The 15,687-nt window shown below is 34.5% G+C and overlaps 1 protein-coding gene across 1 annotated transcript in view; it reads left to right on the top strand.

The window, feature by feature from the left end:
• The first annotated feature begins 439 nt into the window (after nt 1-439).
• Nucleotides 440-15,687, top strand: part of Fap (fibroblast activation protein alpha) — a 71,494-nt gene continuing 56,246 nt past the window's right edge. Inside the window, exons 1-2 of the mRNA XM_026393088.2 lie at nt 440-526; nt 850-934. Coding sequence (XP_026248873.1) covers nt 521-526; nt 850-934 — 91 coding nt within the window. The 5' untranslated portion in view covers nt 440-520. The remainder of the gene's footprint in view (nt 527-849; nt 935-15,687) is intronic.

Here is a 15,687-nt window from a genome sequence, read left to right as displayed (position 1 = left end):
TTCTTCTTCTGCTAAAAATTAGATATATGTATAATGACTATATCATGTAGATTTATTATTCTATATTCATCTTTCAGTTACAAATTAAAAAGTTATATAAAACTCAGTGACTTACCAAAGCAATCCATGAGTGATTTCGAAAAAGAAACTTGAACTTGTAAAAAAAAAAAAAAACAAAACAAAAAAAAAAACAACAACAACAACAAAAAAAACCTCTGTATGTCAATGTAAGCAGATGTTGGTGTAGAATTTACAAGGATGAGAAGGCTATAAAATCTCCCTTGAGCCACTCGTAGTTCATTTCAAGGCCAAGAACGCCCCCAAAATCTGTTTCTAATTTTACAGAAATCTTTTGAAATTTGGCACAGTATTCAAAAGTCCGTGGAAAGAAAAAAAACTCTTGTCCTGACTTCGGCTTCCAAGTAGGAAGACAGACTTGCTTCTTTTCAACGGTTTTCACAGATCTACAGACCCACGCTCTACAGTCAAAATTAGCTAACTTTCAAAAACATCTGGAAAAATGAAGGTTAGTATGTACACCCTCAGTTATTGCTAAAGAAGGTTGGCTGGGTTGAGTGTGATCAGAGTTTTCTATTGTTCAGAAGGTGAGGATTTGTGTACGAGTATTCACTTCCTGGAGTGGGTTAGGATTGGGAAAATGTTCTAAATATACTATAGAAACATTTGTCCTTGCAGAGCTGGAAGAATTCCAGCAATTATTGCCAGATCAGTGAAGGACAATCGAAAGCTTTATGGGGAAGGAGAAATAGGATTTACATGTAATCAAAATCTTGCCACTTCTGTTTAGCAGAAACTACATATATGCCTAATTTTCTTTATTTTATGTAGACATGGTTAAAAATTGTATTTGGAGTTGCTACCTCTGCTGTGCTTGCTTTACTGGTCATGTGCATTGTCTTACGCCCTTCGAGAGGTAAGGAATTTCTCTGATTTGCTCAGTCTGCCTAGAATAGCTTGGAAAGTGCACTAATGCGTGATCACAAGTGGTTGAACATTTCCTAAGTGCTTATTTTCCAAAGTGAGGCTGTTATTTCTAAGAAGACATATAAGCTCACAGATATGTGTTGTGTAAAACCAGAAATACTGAGGAATTTAAGGCATGGGTAGGAAGAGATTTACAGTGTTATTTCAGCAATAGAAAAACCTAAGAACTATTCTGCATCACCCCCACAACCCCCAAAAATATATGCATATTTTAAATATAAGCTTTGATAGGCCTTTAGAGGCAGTATTTTTAACTAGCATTGTTTTTTTTTCATTATTAGGTTTATCTTGAGGAAAGTAAAAATGAGTAAGAAGGAGTAAGAAGAGTTAAAATAAAATTTATGGAGTTTTAAAATAACTAAATAGTCTTTCCAAAGGAAGAAGTTGAAAATAGAACTCTCAGAAATAGCTGTATACAACAAGTAAAATTGATCTATGTGCAGTAGAATCGAACAATTAAATTAGAAGTTTAAATATAGTTGAGCCAGCATTATGATTAGTGATAAATTGATTCCTTTTTACAAAAAAAGCTTAGTTTGACATTGATCTCAGTTGAAAACTGGGAGATTCTGTGGGCTGAAATTGAAGCTAATTTTAAATTATGACTCTGTCTACAGATAATACAGTCATACTAAGGGAATAGTTTCTTTGTATGAAAATATTTATAGAAACTTGAACTTCTGAAACAGAAGAAAGATAGAACAATAACAGATTTTGTGCTTTAGATTCTAGGAAAGGGGAAATGTTTGTACCAACAAATATCAAAAGTTTATGACAGCCAATGTGGAAAATATTTTTGGTGAAAAATAGCTGATCATACAGGAAGTTAGATGACACCTCCAGCCAAAGATCTTAAAAACAAAATATAGAAAATAATTTGAAACACCCAAAATGCTGAAGGGATTTTTTTTCATAGATTTGGAAAATGAATGCAGATTAGCAACATGCAGGCAGTGTTCTCAGATCTTCAATTAGATTTTTAGTCTGAATTCCTGCTTTCTGCTAGCACAAGACTGTTGAGATGTATGCAGTGTGTGTCCATATATTTTACAAATTTTCAAGTTAAAATTGTTTTTAAACAGGTGTCTCTTCTCCATCCTTGTAGAGGCACATTTCCCGCCTACCAACAATTGTCAGGTGTTGTGTTAGATCTAATGACCCTTTGAATATTAAATCATTACAAATCAACTCATAATTTTTAAAGAAATTCAGAAGTACATGAAATGGACACCTTTCTCCCTCAGAAATAGATGTTCTTAGAGTGAAAGTATGTGGATTTTATTTGGAGCATGCCTCTCTGTTCACAGGGAAGGAAGGATTGCACTTCAGAATTTGAGTTATCATTTCTAATAAGAGATTCACTACATTTACACATTACCAATATTATATAAGCATACACACAAAGAGACATTTGTGTCATTCCATATAATCCCATTTATACCCTCTTTCCAAGTTTAGATTTGTAGAGCATACACATAAATTTATGTTATAAATCATATATAATCTAAAAGCCTGATGTATTTTATAGCATAGTTTTCTGTTTTCAACTGGCAAGATTACACTCAGAGTATTTTCATGATAGGGTGAAGTAATAAAATTAATTTTAGTACTCATTCAGAAATAGAAAAATCATGAATAAACTGAGAACTCTGCTTTTATTCCTTTTTTCGTTTATAATATCATTTTTTAAATTTTAAATTTGATGAAGAACTTCTTTTGAAGTCACATAAATATACTGTAAATGGGACCAATCATTCCCCTGCTTTCGTGAGCAGGTTGGGGGCAGAAGCCCAGCTTTCCTGGTGTTGGTGTCACAGGCAGCCCTGGTGTCAGATGCACTGGCCTTCTCTTCTGATTTTCCTCCTTTCTTATCATCCCATGCCTCAAGCATCCAGGGCCAGGTTGCCAGGCCCAGTCTTTGCTCTCCCATTTGTCCCATGCCTAGTGAGGATTTAAAGTAGCAAGGCAGAATAAAAGGGAAGCAGGCAAGGAAAGGATCCTAGAACTTGAAGCCAAGTCAGCGTCTACTTGGGCTGCTTCTCACACTTCATCAAATATCCATTACCTCACATTTACCTCGGGTGCCCTTGTATTCTTAGCCCAGAATTTGTATGCAACGTAAGAACAGTCTTGAGAAACTTGAAGAGAAACTTACGGAACATTCATTCACTCATCCATGTGTATACTGATGCATGAAGTCCCACTAATTTACCTGGCCACCATTGGCCAGTTGCAAGGGTTCCAGAGAGGCAGCAGTCTTGATTTCCCTCCTTTACCCTTGAAAGGTAAAGGAAGACTTTGTGAACCCAAAGATAAAGACATCTGGTCCACACCACCATCACCAGAAAAGGATTTATATCATTCCCCACAGGTCTAAGTGAAAAAAAAAAAAAAAAATGAGAGGGTCTTTTCTGTGAAGCGGTAGGATCCACAGAGAGCCAGTCTCAGGATTAAAAGTGTTTGGAAGGAATTACACAGGATCTTAGGAACAGATAGGAATGTGCAATGGTGAAATGAAAAAGATCCACTTGGCTCACGTAATAAAAACATCTAAGGAGCACCTTTCATCAAAAAGTCTAAAATACTCCATTTTTTTGTCAAAATGGAAAACACACACAGATTTCTACCCTTTGGTGCCAAGTTATTCTCCTTGGCCTCACTGTACACCACTTCTATTGATTTTCATTCTCCTTTCCACTTCCATTCATTTCTTATCTTGAGATTCTTCTTCCTGGGCACCCTCCTCCAGTGTGAAGATACAACCAAAACTAAGCCCCCCAGCTCCCCCTTATTATTTATTTATTTATTATTTTTGGTACCAGGGATTGAACTTAGGGGCACTTAACCACTGAGCCACATCCCCAGCCCTTTTTTTTTTTTTTTTTTTTTTTTTTTTAATTTTGAGACAGGGTCCTGCTAATTTGTTTAGGGCCTCAGTAAATTGCTGAGGCTGGCTTTAAACTCACTATCCTCCTATCTCAGCCTCCCAAGTCCCTGAGACTACAGGAATGCATCACAATACTGGGCTCCCCCTTGTTTTTATTGATCCTGAAGACAAACATGTAGATCATCCTCTTTCTAGAGATTTACCGAGATAATGAAACAGAGAAACTAGAATTGGAAAGTTACAGGGGCCTCAGAATTTCTCACATAAATTCTATATAGCTTTTCTGGATTTGTGATTTCTAGTTTCTGAATTCCTGGACTTTTGTCAAAGGAATTGTAGGAGCTATATGCCCTTTCCTTGGATTCTACTGAGTGTAGATTTCTTCACATGGTGATGAGCAAACATTCAAGAAATGTTCGCTATTTTTCTAAAATTTCTAACATGTAGCAGATACTTGGTGAATGGTAGTGGAGTGGCTCTGTGTTCACTATCCTGATTCACATATACACAGACACAGGCCAAGATGGGGAGTAGGCACTGCTACTTGATGGATTTCAGTTTTCAAAATGTCCCCCTTAATTCTGAAAGTAGGAAGTCTTTAATCCTGAATATCTTCGCTGTCCCTGTGTATGAGGTGATCTTAGTAGAAAAGAAGAAAAAAGTTAAAGGGAGGATGAAAAATAAAACTGAGAGAGCTAGGAGGGTTATGCAATATGAGTTAAGTGCAAATTCACTGGGTCTGCCTTGGGGTTCTCAGTGAAGGGAGAGCCACTGCTGGTCTAGCCTTAAACCACCCTAGAGTCCTATCATCCATCTTTACATTCTTTTGCTTCTACTGTTGTCTTCATTTTATTATTTATTTATTTATGTATTTAAGTCTGAAGTATTTTATACAAATTTAGATTTATTGCCAATTTCTAAAATTGAGGTTTCTCATAAAAGGTTACATTTTGGGCTTTTAAAAAACATGTAGTTGTTTATTACAGCATCATCCTAATTGTCAGTAGCGAATTTTGTATTTGTCTACCTGGGTTACTAGTACTACAGACTAACTAGGTGACTTAAATAATAGAAATTGATTTTTCTCATTGTTCTGAAGACTGGATGTCCTGGATCAAGGTGTCCACAGCTTTGATTTCTCTTCAGGCCTCTCCTTGGCTTGTAGGCAGCTTCTCTGTGCATGTACGTCCTGCTGTCACTTCCTCTTCTTATAAAGACACCAGTCCTATTGAATTAGAACCCGAACCTGATGACCTTGTTTAGCTTTAATCAACTTCTGAAAGTTTCTATTTTCCACCATAGTCACATTTGGGGTCAGGGTTTTAACCTGTAAAATCTGGGGGAACACGACTCAGTTCATAACATTGATGGTCAGGGAAAGCCTCTCTGAGATGGTGTTTCAGCTGGGGCCTGGAGAACAAGAAGGGTGAAAGCTGGGGACAGGCCCCCAATGTAGAGGAAAAGACAGGTGCCAAGGTCCTGCTACAGGAAAGGCGGAATTCAAGGAACCCAAAGGAGACTGATGGAGCTGCGAAGCCAAAATTATTTAAACAAATTAGCAAGTGAAAGAGATATGTATTTATTTATCTTATAAATAAAAGATATAGCAATAGATTCATATTTATGACTATATACATATATACTGTATATCTAGAATTAGCCAAGTAATACTTGATATAAAGTATTTCAGAAGATATCTGAAGTTATAGGTAATTTTGATAGAACAAAGATTATTATTTTCTCAGAAGAAATATTTAGAATACCTACTACATTTTAGGCAGAAATATACTGTTGTTGTCATTATGATTATTACTGCTATAACCCCAAAAGTCACTTTTGGTACAGTAAGACATTGCAAAATGTGATCGTTTTCAAAAGAGATGTGAATATGTTTTTAAGGTTTGAGATTTCCCAGTATTAACATTTAGAGCTGTAGAACAGACTCCCTCAAACTTTGGAAGAGTTTTAAGCTATTTATTCAGTGTTCTTTTGGAGGAAACATGAGGGGTCTGCAAGGTTGAGGAAAAGGCTTAGAACATTCATGTATATAAAAGATCTTTTGAGTTGAGTGTAAATAAATAAAGTTCATAGATTATATTTCTCTAATTGGCATTTGGATTTTAAAATCACAGAACATGAATCTTGGCAAACTCTTTTTGAGTTTTGCCAAATTTTAAATATTAAAAAAAAAACCCTCCAAATCTTTGGATGATTCCTATCATGCAGACGAATTTACCTGTCTCCGATTTCCAAAGCAAGTTGTGCCACAACTATTATAGAAGCATCTTATCATAAATATAATAAGAAAAACATGTTCAAAGATCAAATCAGGAATTTGGAATCATGTCTAAATGTTTCTGAAAATCAGAGACTTTTCAACAGAACCTTAAGATGTATCAACAATTAACCAGATACAAAGTGAAGTGATTTTTCATATAACAGTTAATCAAACACCAACCAGTTTCCTTTTACTTTTTATCATTATATTTAGAGCAAAGAATTTGGTTTTAATTTCTGATATCCTTATGAATACAAAAAATAAGTATCAAAAACAGGATAACATAATATTTGTTAAGTTTAATTCTAATTAATAATAAAAAGAATAATATTGTTTAGTATCAAAATTAAATTTTTCATACAGATCATAATTTTATACTTGGCAGAAAAATCACTGTGTTTAGGAGTCTTTAAAGGACTTCTAAACTATATATTAAATAACTATATGTTAAACAACTATATGTTAAAAAAATCACATAACTGTTGGGCAGTTATAACAACTATAACAACTATATGTTATATGTTATAACAACTATATGTTAAAAGATCACATAACTGTTGGGCACAGTGGTGTAGGCCTATAATCCCAGTGACTTGGGAACTGAGGCAGAAAGATCACAAGTTCAAAGCCAGTGTCAGAAACTTAGGGAGGCCCTAAGCAACTTAGTGAGTCCCTGTCTCTAAATCAAATATAAAAAAGGGATGGGGATGTTGTTCATTGGTAAGCACTGTTGGGTTCAATCCCTGGAACTTAAACAAAAAAATAAAAATCAGATGACTTAGATGAAATAAATTTCTAGGAAAATGTTCATTATCAAAACTTATACACAAGAAATTGAAAACCTGAGTAGAACTATAATATGTAGTTAGGAGTTATGTCGTCATTTGAAAACTTACTAAGCCCAGATAGTTAAGAGTGGTAAACTTTACCAAACATTTGAAAAAGAATTATTACCAATCAATAAAAAATTATCCTAAAAACCAGAGCAATTCTCAGCTTGTTCTTTAAATCCAGTGCTACCCAGATACTAAAACCAGACAAATACATCATGACTAGAGAAAGCTGTAGAACAACATCTTTAATAAATATATACGTAAAAGTCCTGAAAAATAATAGTAGACCAAACCATCAATATATAAAAAGGATTATACACCAGGACTAAGTGGGATTTCTCCCAAGAACATATGGTTGTTTTAACATTAGAAAATTAATGTAGTAAGTCTTCTTAGCAGGAAAAAAAAAAAAACAAGAACCATATAATTATTATAATACAGAAAAAGGAGTTGTATAAATTCAGCATGCTTTCATGATAAAAACATTCAACAGAATAGAAACAATACAAACTTCCCCAACCTGATAAAAGTGTCTATGAAAATATCACAAATAAAATTTTCAAGGCTTTTTCCCTATAATCAAAAACAGAAGACTAGTTTGTCTGCTCTCACTACTTGTATTCAAGATTTTATCGGTGGTTCTAGGCAGGATGATTTAGACAATAAGGTGAAATACAAGGTATTCAGGTTGGAAAGGAAAAAGTAAAATAAACTCTATTTGAAGATGACCACAATCTTTTTTATATAGAAAATTCTAAGGAATACACTATATACTTAAGAGAACTAAAAAACATATTCAGCATAGTTTCAGAATACAAGATCAATACATAAAAATCAAGTGTAATTCTATACTTTTGAAATTAACAACCAGAAAATCTAAGTAAGGAGAAAGATGGCCCATGTTTATGAATCAGAAAACAACATTTTTAAGTTAATGACAATGCTTCATAAACTTATCTATCAATTAAATGCAGTCTCTATCCTAATTCTTTTTAGTTTTTTATAGAAATTGTCAAGCTGATCTTCAAATTCATACAAAAATGTAAGGAACCCAGAATCACTCAAGTAATCTTAAAAACAAGCAAGCAGAAATCATAATTCAACTGAATATCTGTGTGGGAAAGAACATTGGACCTTCCTTTCGCCATAAACAAAAATTAACTCAAAATGGACCAAAGACCCAAGTATAGGAGCTAATACTTTAAACTTATAGAACCTAGGAATAATTCTTCAAGTCCTTGAGTAGGCAATGATTTCTTAACTATGATCAAAAGCATAAGCAACAAAAGGCAAAATACATAAGTTCGTCTTCCTCAAAATTTAACACTTCTGGGTTGCCAAGGACAACATCAAAAAAGTGAAAAGACTACCCACGAAATGAGAAAAAAAAATATTTGCAAGTCATATATCTGATAAAGGACTTGCATCCAGAATATATAAAGAACTCTAACAACTCAATAGTATAAAAAGGCAAATAGCCCAATCAAAAATCAATAAAGATATGCATTTCCCCAAAGAAGATATACAAATGGCTAGTAAACATATGAATGATGATCCAAACTTATAGTCATTAAGAAAATGCAAATCAAAGTCACAGTGAAATACCAGGAATGAATTGCTGGGGAGTAATTAGGCAACCACCTAGGTGTGACATAGCCTGAGCTTGAGGGTCCAGTAGAAATGGAGAAAAGCAGAACAGGGAGAGGTTTAGATAGAATTGTCCAGGTTGGCTGTTGGACAAAGGCAGTAAGAGAAGAGGGGACACAAAAGTCTCTCCCAAGTGTTGAGGAGTGATGATAGATAGTGCCATTTGTGTACAGAAATCTGGAGGAGTGTGGAATTTATTTCTTAGCACTGAAAGTACCCATAATATATGCAAGTGAAGATATTAAAAAGGAAGTTTAATATCCAAATACACATCACCAATGCAGAGAAGAAATGGGGTGGGGCAGTGACAGTAAGGGATAGATTAACCCAAATATATACAATAGAAACCTCAGGAGAATAAAATGACCCAGCAAGGTAGCTCTTCCTTAGGCCTCTAGCAATAGCCATGAGACCATACCACAATTTAAAGTAGAGATTATAGGAAGATAAGCTGCCAAAGGAGACTAAGTGGGTCTTGAAAACTAGGTGAGGTTTACTTTCATCTTTAGAGTCACCAAAATGGCATTTGCCATTCATGTTCTTATGCATGATATTGACCATATCCCAGGAATGTTGAAAGCTGTTAAGTATTATGAAAAAAAACTAAATTAAAATAACATAATATACAAGCAAGCTATTTTTTTAAAAAGCCTGACAATTCTCTTTGAATAACTTGTTGCTCTGTATTGTTTGTACATACCATGGAAAATCACTTTCAGAATTGAGAGCTTAACCTAGGTTGGGGGGCATAGTTATTCTACCCCATTTGTGTGTTGCTTAGTTCTTGACTTTATTTTTGTATTTTTTATAAGTTGTTATTATTTTATTATGTGTGCTCTTACTTCAAATGACAGTACAGTGATAAAGTGCACAAGCTATAAAGTTAGATGGAGCCGGATTTAAACCAGACCTTTGCTGTGTATCAGGAAAGTTTCATTCTTTGAAGATGCTTCCTATACTAGTTTTAGTTAGCTTTTGTGTCACTATGGCCAAAACACCTGAGAAGAACAACTTAGAGGAGAAAAATTTCACTTGGGGATTATGGTTTCAGAGGTGTCAGTCCATTTCCCAATTTGTAAAATGGTGTTAATAATGATCTGTATCTAAGAATGTTGTTCTTCAGATTTTATGGTACCATGTGTGTAGAGTGCTTGCTACTGACAAGTACTTGGTAAATTATAACACTTTCTATTACTGGCATGAAATTATATTGGATCCACTCTTTTTTTTTCAAAATTATCAATCTTGGCCAAATTTTGTCACAATAGCTTGTAAATTGTACATATCCCACCCTCATTTTTCTACACTTGCTCTTGTGGCAAGTTACTCCAGAAATAAAAATGTCCCAAACTGACTGTTGGAGATGATGGCTCTTCTGCAGAGCCAGCAAAGGGACTGGTATGGTGTTCCTGGGACCCACCTCACATTCCTTGGAGTGGTATCTAAGCATCAATTCCAAATCAAGTGTGAAAGCAGGAACAATAGATCTGCCAGCCACTTGAGTGCCCACTTAATAAAGCCTATTTTTTTCATTTGGTTTATGATAAATATTAGAGCTATTACAAAATTTCTTCTCTGACATTTCTATTTTTTCAGAACTAGGCAATTAAATCGCAGAAACAGTTCCAATAAAGAAGCACCAAGTTTTAAGAAAAAACTGGGAGAATAGTGAATCATTACTTGCTTGTGAATCATTTCATGAATGGTGATCTCTTGGATACATAACTGAAATAATTTTCAGCTTTGCTTTAATAAGTTGAAAATGCAAATAATTAAAGCATGGTTAATTAGAGTATTTAAGCAGTGTATGCGTAACTATGTTAAACATGGGCAAAATCAAATTTCAGGGCACTGTCAGGAATTAAGTGTTAATCAAGTAAGTATCAGAAGAGAGAGATTCTTTCAGATTTCCTTTCTAATTTCTTGAAACTATTAAAGTTTATAGATGCCAAAACTATCCTTTCAAAATAATCAAATGATTGTATTTTAACATCAAAATATTATATGGGAAGGCACATGAAAATCCATTTATTCATCCAGTATAATGAAATATTTCTCAGGTAACTGGAACTTGTTCAGTGAGTTTCATTCTTTGAAGATGCTTCTTATACTCGTTTTAGTTAGCTTTTGTGTCACTATGACCGAAACACCTGAGAGGAACAACTTAGAGGAGGAAAAGTTTACTTGGGGATTATGGTTTCAGAGGTGTCAGTCCATTGCCAATTCCATTGCTCAGGGCCTCAGGTGAGGCAGCACATCATGGGGGTAGGACCCAGCCTAGAAAGGCTGTTCAGCTCATGGTGGAGTCATAAAGCAGGGGAGGGAGAAGGGGCCTCAGAGAAGATGCACCCTTCTCGGAGACACCCCAGTGATCCACCTACTCTATCACACCACACCTTCCTGGACACTTAACCCCATCAGTCCATTCAAATTAGGATGGACAATTACAGCTCTCATAATCCAATTATTTTGCCTCTGAATATTCCTGCATTAACAGTAATGCATTCCTGCATTACTGATTTACACACACATACACACACACACAGTAGAAAATAATGACCCCTATACTTTTCCCCTAATCTTACCTAATTTGGAACACTAATAAGTCCTTTTGCCTTTTCTCCACTTCTCCAAGGTCAGCAAAGAAAATTTACCTAAAGAAGAGCCCACTGTACACTATGAGCAAGTTCACTGGATAGGAGCATAAATATTAAAAGAGACCATAACATTCCTTGAGAGCTAGCAATATTTGATTGTGTGGGACCTATTCTTCATGTAATGTGCACTGTTAGCAGACTAGCTTCAAACACCTATCAGGAGTTTTAGTCAGGGAGCAATTCCATCGATAGGCACAGGAGTACATTGATCAGAGTGTAGTTAGTAAAATCGTTTAATTGGAACTCTGAACTTTTGGAGAAGAATCATCTAGGAGACTTGGTAAAAGTTAAAACTGCCAGGATATCCCACCACCCCCTGCCCAGGATTTCTTATTTAGTATGTTTTTGAGACAAAAACTAGAAATCAATTTTTTAAATATGCACTTCACATGGCTCCAAGGACCATGTTTGGATAAATATTTACAGGAAGGCATGCAAATATCTCCAGCAGACTACGTATATGAAATTGACATTGGGGACTAGAGAGTAGAAAATAAGGATAGATAAATCTTCGAGAGAAAATAATAATAAACCAACTAACACAATATCCATCAAGTTAGTTTATTTTTTATTCAGCCAATATTTATTGTGATTCCATATTATGTAAGTACTATCCTAGCTTCTGAGCATACAATAGAAAAATCAAACAAAGGCTCTGCCTTCATAGTTAGAGATCTACGTCTTGTCAAATTTTTTGCTATATAAATACTGAGGTAAAAATTATGTTCAATAAATTAAAAATGGAGATAGTGAAAATCCATTGGCATTTCCATGGCACCCAGTTGAAGATCATTTCTACTTGTGGTTAGTATGGTGATAACATTGATAGTGAGGTGACACATGATTGTATGTATCATCTTTCCATATGTAGTGCACTGCATTATGAACATGTGTCAATTTTCAGCAGGAAGAGAATGTCTAATTTAAATTCCTTCCATTATACTGGGAATGAATTTACCTGTGCCCAGCCTAACACCAACATAATTACACTTTCAAGCCCTGGCTATGTCACATGAGAAGCGGCTTACAAAGGTAACAGTTGGTTAGAAGTAATCATCCTACACCAATCTGTGCCAGGAACCTTTTTCTTATATCAAAGTAGCTGGCTTCTCTGGGTGTGTGCTTTATACAACCACTCAGTACTTCTCACATTATGGCAATTAGTAGTTCAATTAATACATATTTAAGATTGCTTTACAGGTATTTTGAGTCATAATAAGACATATGCTAAGTTCTCTATATAGATTGCTGGCATTAATAGCTATTCACCATATAAACAAGTGACTAACTAGGAAGTAATATGAAATATACTATCAATTATAACCTTCTCAAATAATATAAATTATAGGCTTAAAATGTAAATACCCAATCTTTGGAATCATTTTGAGAAATCTGATAAGGCTTAGGATGTTTATTAATGACATAGAACAAAAAATGAGTAGGTTTTCAGAAATAATTTGAAACTCTTGTCTTTATATAAATTTTATTTAGCCATAAATTTCATTAAACTAGAATAAAAACAGCATATATATACATATATATGTGTACATACATATGTGTGTGTATCATATATACATGTATATATGATATATATGGCCTAAGCTGGAACCGAATTCCCCAAAAGTGGTTTTAGTAGATATTAGAAAACAACAATAACAATGCCAGGCATGGTGGTAGTTGCATGTAATCCCAACTATTCAGGAGGCTGAGGCAGAAGAATGGCAAGTTTGAGGCCAGCCTGGGAAATACAGCAAGATCCTGTCTCAAAACAAAATAAAAAAGACTGGGAATGTCGCTCAGTGTTTCCTAACATATCCAAGGCCCTGGTTTAAATCTTCAGTACTGCAAAAACAAAACCAAAAAACTCCAGTGGTCAAACTTGTTTGGAAAACATTTACCTAAAATATTTACTTGAAAAATACTGATAAGCTATAACAGTAAAAGATAATACTTACAGATTGCTTACTACATACTAAGCATAGAGGTAAATATTTTAGTTGAACTATCTCATTTAATCTTCTGTAAAAATGAAGATTAATGACATATGAATATCTAAAGTATAACTATGAACAGGAAAAACTGTATACAAAGATACTTAAATAGGAAAAACCATGAGATAAGTCATTAGTTATCACCAAAGTATTATTTATGTTGGATATAAAAATAAGACATCACCAAGATTATACTCATTTTTTGAATTGACATAAAAAAATTAAATAAACAATAATCTAGTTATTTTGGAATTCACAGCTAATGGATTCACTACATCTTTCAATTTTCCATCTGAATATTCTGATTGTTCTGACACAAATTTATCTCAAATAGAAAACAATTTTCACTACAAGTAGTATTATAATTTTCCCTTGAATGCATTAGAAACAGATTGCAATTTGCTCTTAGGAAAGCTAAATACAATTTAATTAAATGCTGTTATAGTAAATGGTCCTTTAGTCACTGAATGGAAATTATAAAATCAGTGGTATGAATTCTGTACAAGACTATTCAATTAAATAGAAGTTTCATTATAAAAGATTGTATAATGTACACAAAATTACTAGAATGCAAAGAGAATGCAGGAAGATTATTTTAAAGAATAACTTAATGCTATGAAGTATTCAGTGTCAAGTTGCAAGAGAGCTCATTGACCTCCTATGTTCTTACAGCAAGCATAACCACTAGAATTAAATAATGAAAACAAAAAAAGGGGGGGGTAGGGAGGGAGAGCATGGAAGGACGATTACCTCTAGATAGGGAATAGGGGTAGGAGGGAAAAGGAGGGAGAAGGGGAATAGCATGGATGGTGGAAGGAGACCCTCATCATTATACAAAACACATGTATGAATATGTGAATTTGGTGTCAACATACCTTATATACAAACAGAGTTATGATAAATTGTGGTATAAATGTGTATTAAGAATTGTAATGTAAAAAAATAAGAGAGCTCATGTATAATGGCATAATTTGGCATGAACAAACTTTATGTACAGAGTTATGAAAAATTGTGCTGTGAATGGATAATTATGATTGTAATGCATTCCACTACTGTCATGTATGTAAGAAATAGAAAAAAAATGGAAACCCAGGGTCTTAATCAAATGGGCAAAGCAAACCTACATCAGTGGGAATCAGTTAAAACAGCAGAATATGCCATCTCCTAGTCGATCATTTTGCTCTGGTTACAAAGCAGTACATTTATGTACCTTCAAGGTTAAAAGGGCAGGTCAAATTTTTGCATTTCATAATCTAGTACAGCATAGCTGGAAAGGACTGTAGGCATCTTCTAGGCCAATCACTTAGTTATAGGTGAACAAGCTTGGATGACAGAATGACCAAAGGAAATTAAAAGAAGAGAATACATCCACCATCCATCCACACATCCATCCATTCATTCATCCTTCTTGTCATGCATTCATTCATTCAATAAATATTTATTCAATGCTTGTATATGCTGAACACTGGAGATGTACTGGTGAGGAAAATTAAGATATATCTATATATATATATATATATATATATATATATATATATATATATATTCACTGGAATATACCCACAATTACAAACCAAGGCAAGTGTTCTGAAAGAAAGGGGCATATTCTATGGGAATTGTGTAACAAAGGAACCTAAACTAAACCAGGGGGTAAAGAAGGGCTTTTCAGAAGAAGCAGATCTGGGATTGAGCACTAAAACCTGAATGAAAATTTGAGTCAAAGCGTATAAGTGCAGAAATCTTGCAGAGAGAAAGTACTTAAGGAACAGAAAGTCCAGCATTTGTTTAGAAAGGAAAGAGAAGCAGCAGGAAAGTCTAGTGGGGTAGGGTATCCCAGACCAGCCAGTACCTTTGGTTCAGGTTATCATTTTTGGTTTTTATTTGAAAAATCCATGGAAAACTATGAAAGAGTTTACACAGAAAGACAAAAGGATAGGTCTTATGTTTGAAGTTTCACCTGGGAAAATGCCAGATTCAAAAATACTAGCTTTTCTATGGAAAAACTTCTCATCTTAGAGTTTCTAAGATCCCTTGAAGAGTTCAAGTGATTTTCTTTTTTTCTAGTCCAATTTCTCTTTAAAAATGATATGGTCAGGATGAGAAAATTACCTGTGTATTCACTAATGCCTTTCTTGAAGGTAACAATTCTGGCTGATCTCATTCAACCAAATGGGATGCTAAAATACATTATTGATAAGCCGGTAGAAATTCTAGCCTATGCTATATGAGGAAGTACAGCGAACCAATCCAGAGGCTAAGGATTCAGGCAAACCCACGTGGTCTGTAATCTCAGCTCTGCAAGGCTTAAAAGATGTTGAAACCTCCTCTAATCTTCCTCCCTTGAAGCCTCTAATGGCTTTTCCTGCCTGAAGAATGACGTCCCTGCTGC

The sequence above is a fragment of the Urocitellus parryii genome, chromosome 1 (genome assembly GCF_045843805.1).
Source record: "Urocitellus parryii isolate mUroPar1 chromosome 1, mUroPar1.hap1, whole genome shotgun sequence".
In the NCBI taxonomy this organism is placed as follows: Eukaryota; Metazoa; Chordata; class Mammalia; order Rodentia; family Sciuridae; genus Urocitellus; species Urocitellus parryii.
Note: the sequence above shows the minus strand (reverse complement) of the source record. Positions and strands in the feature narration are given on the sequence as shown.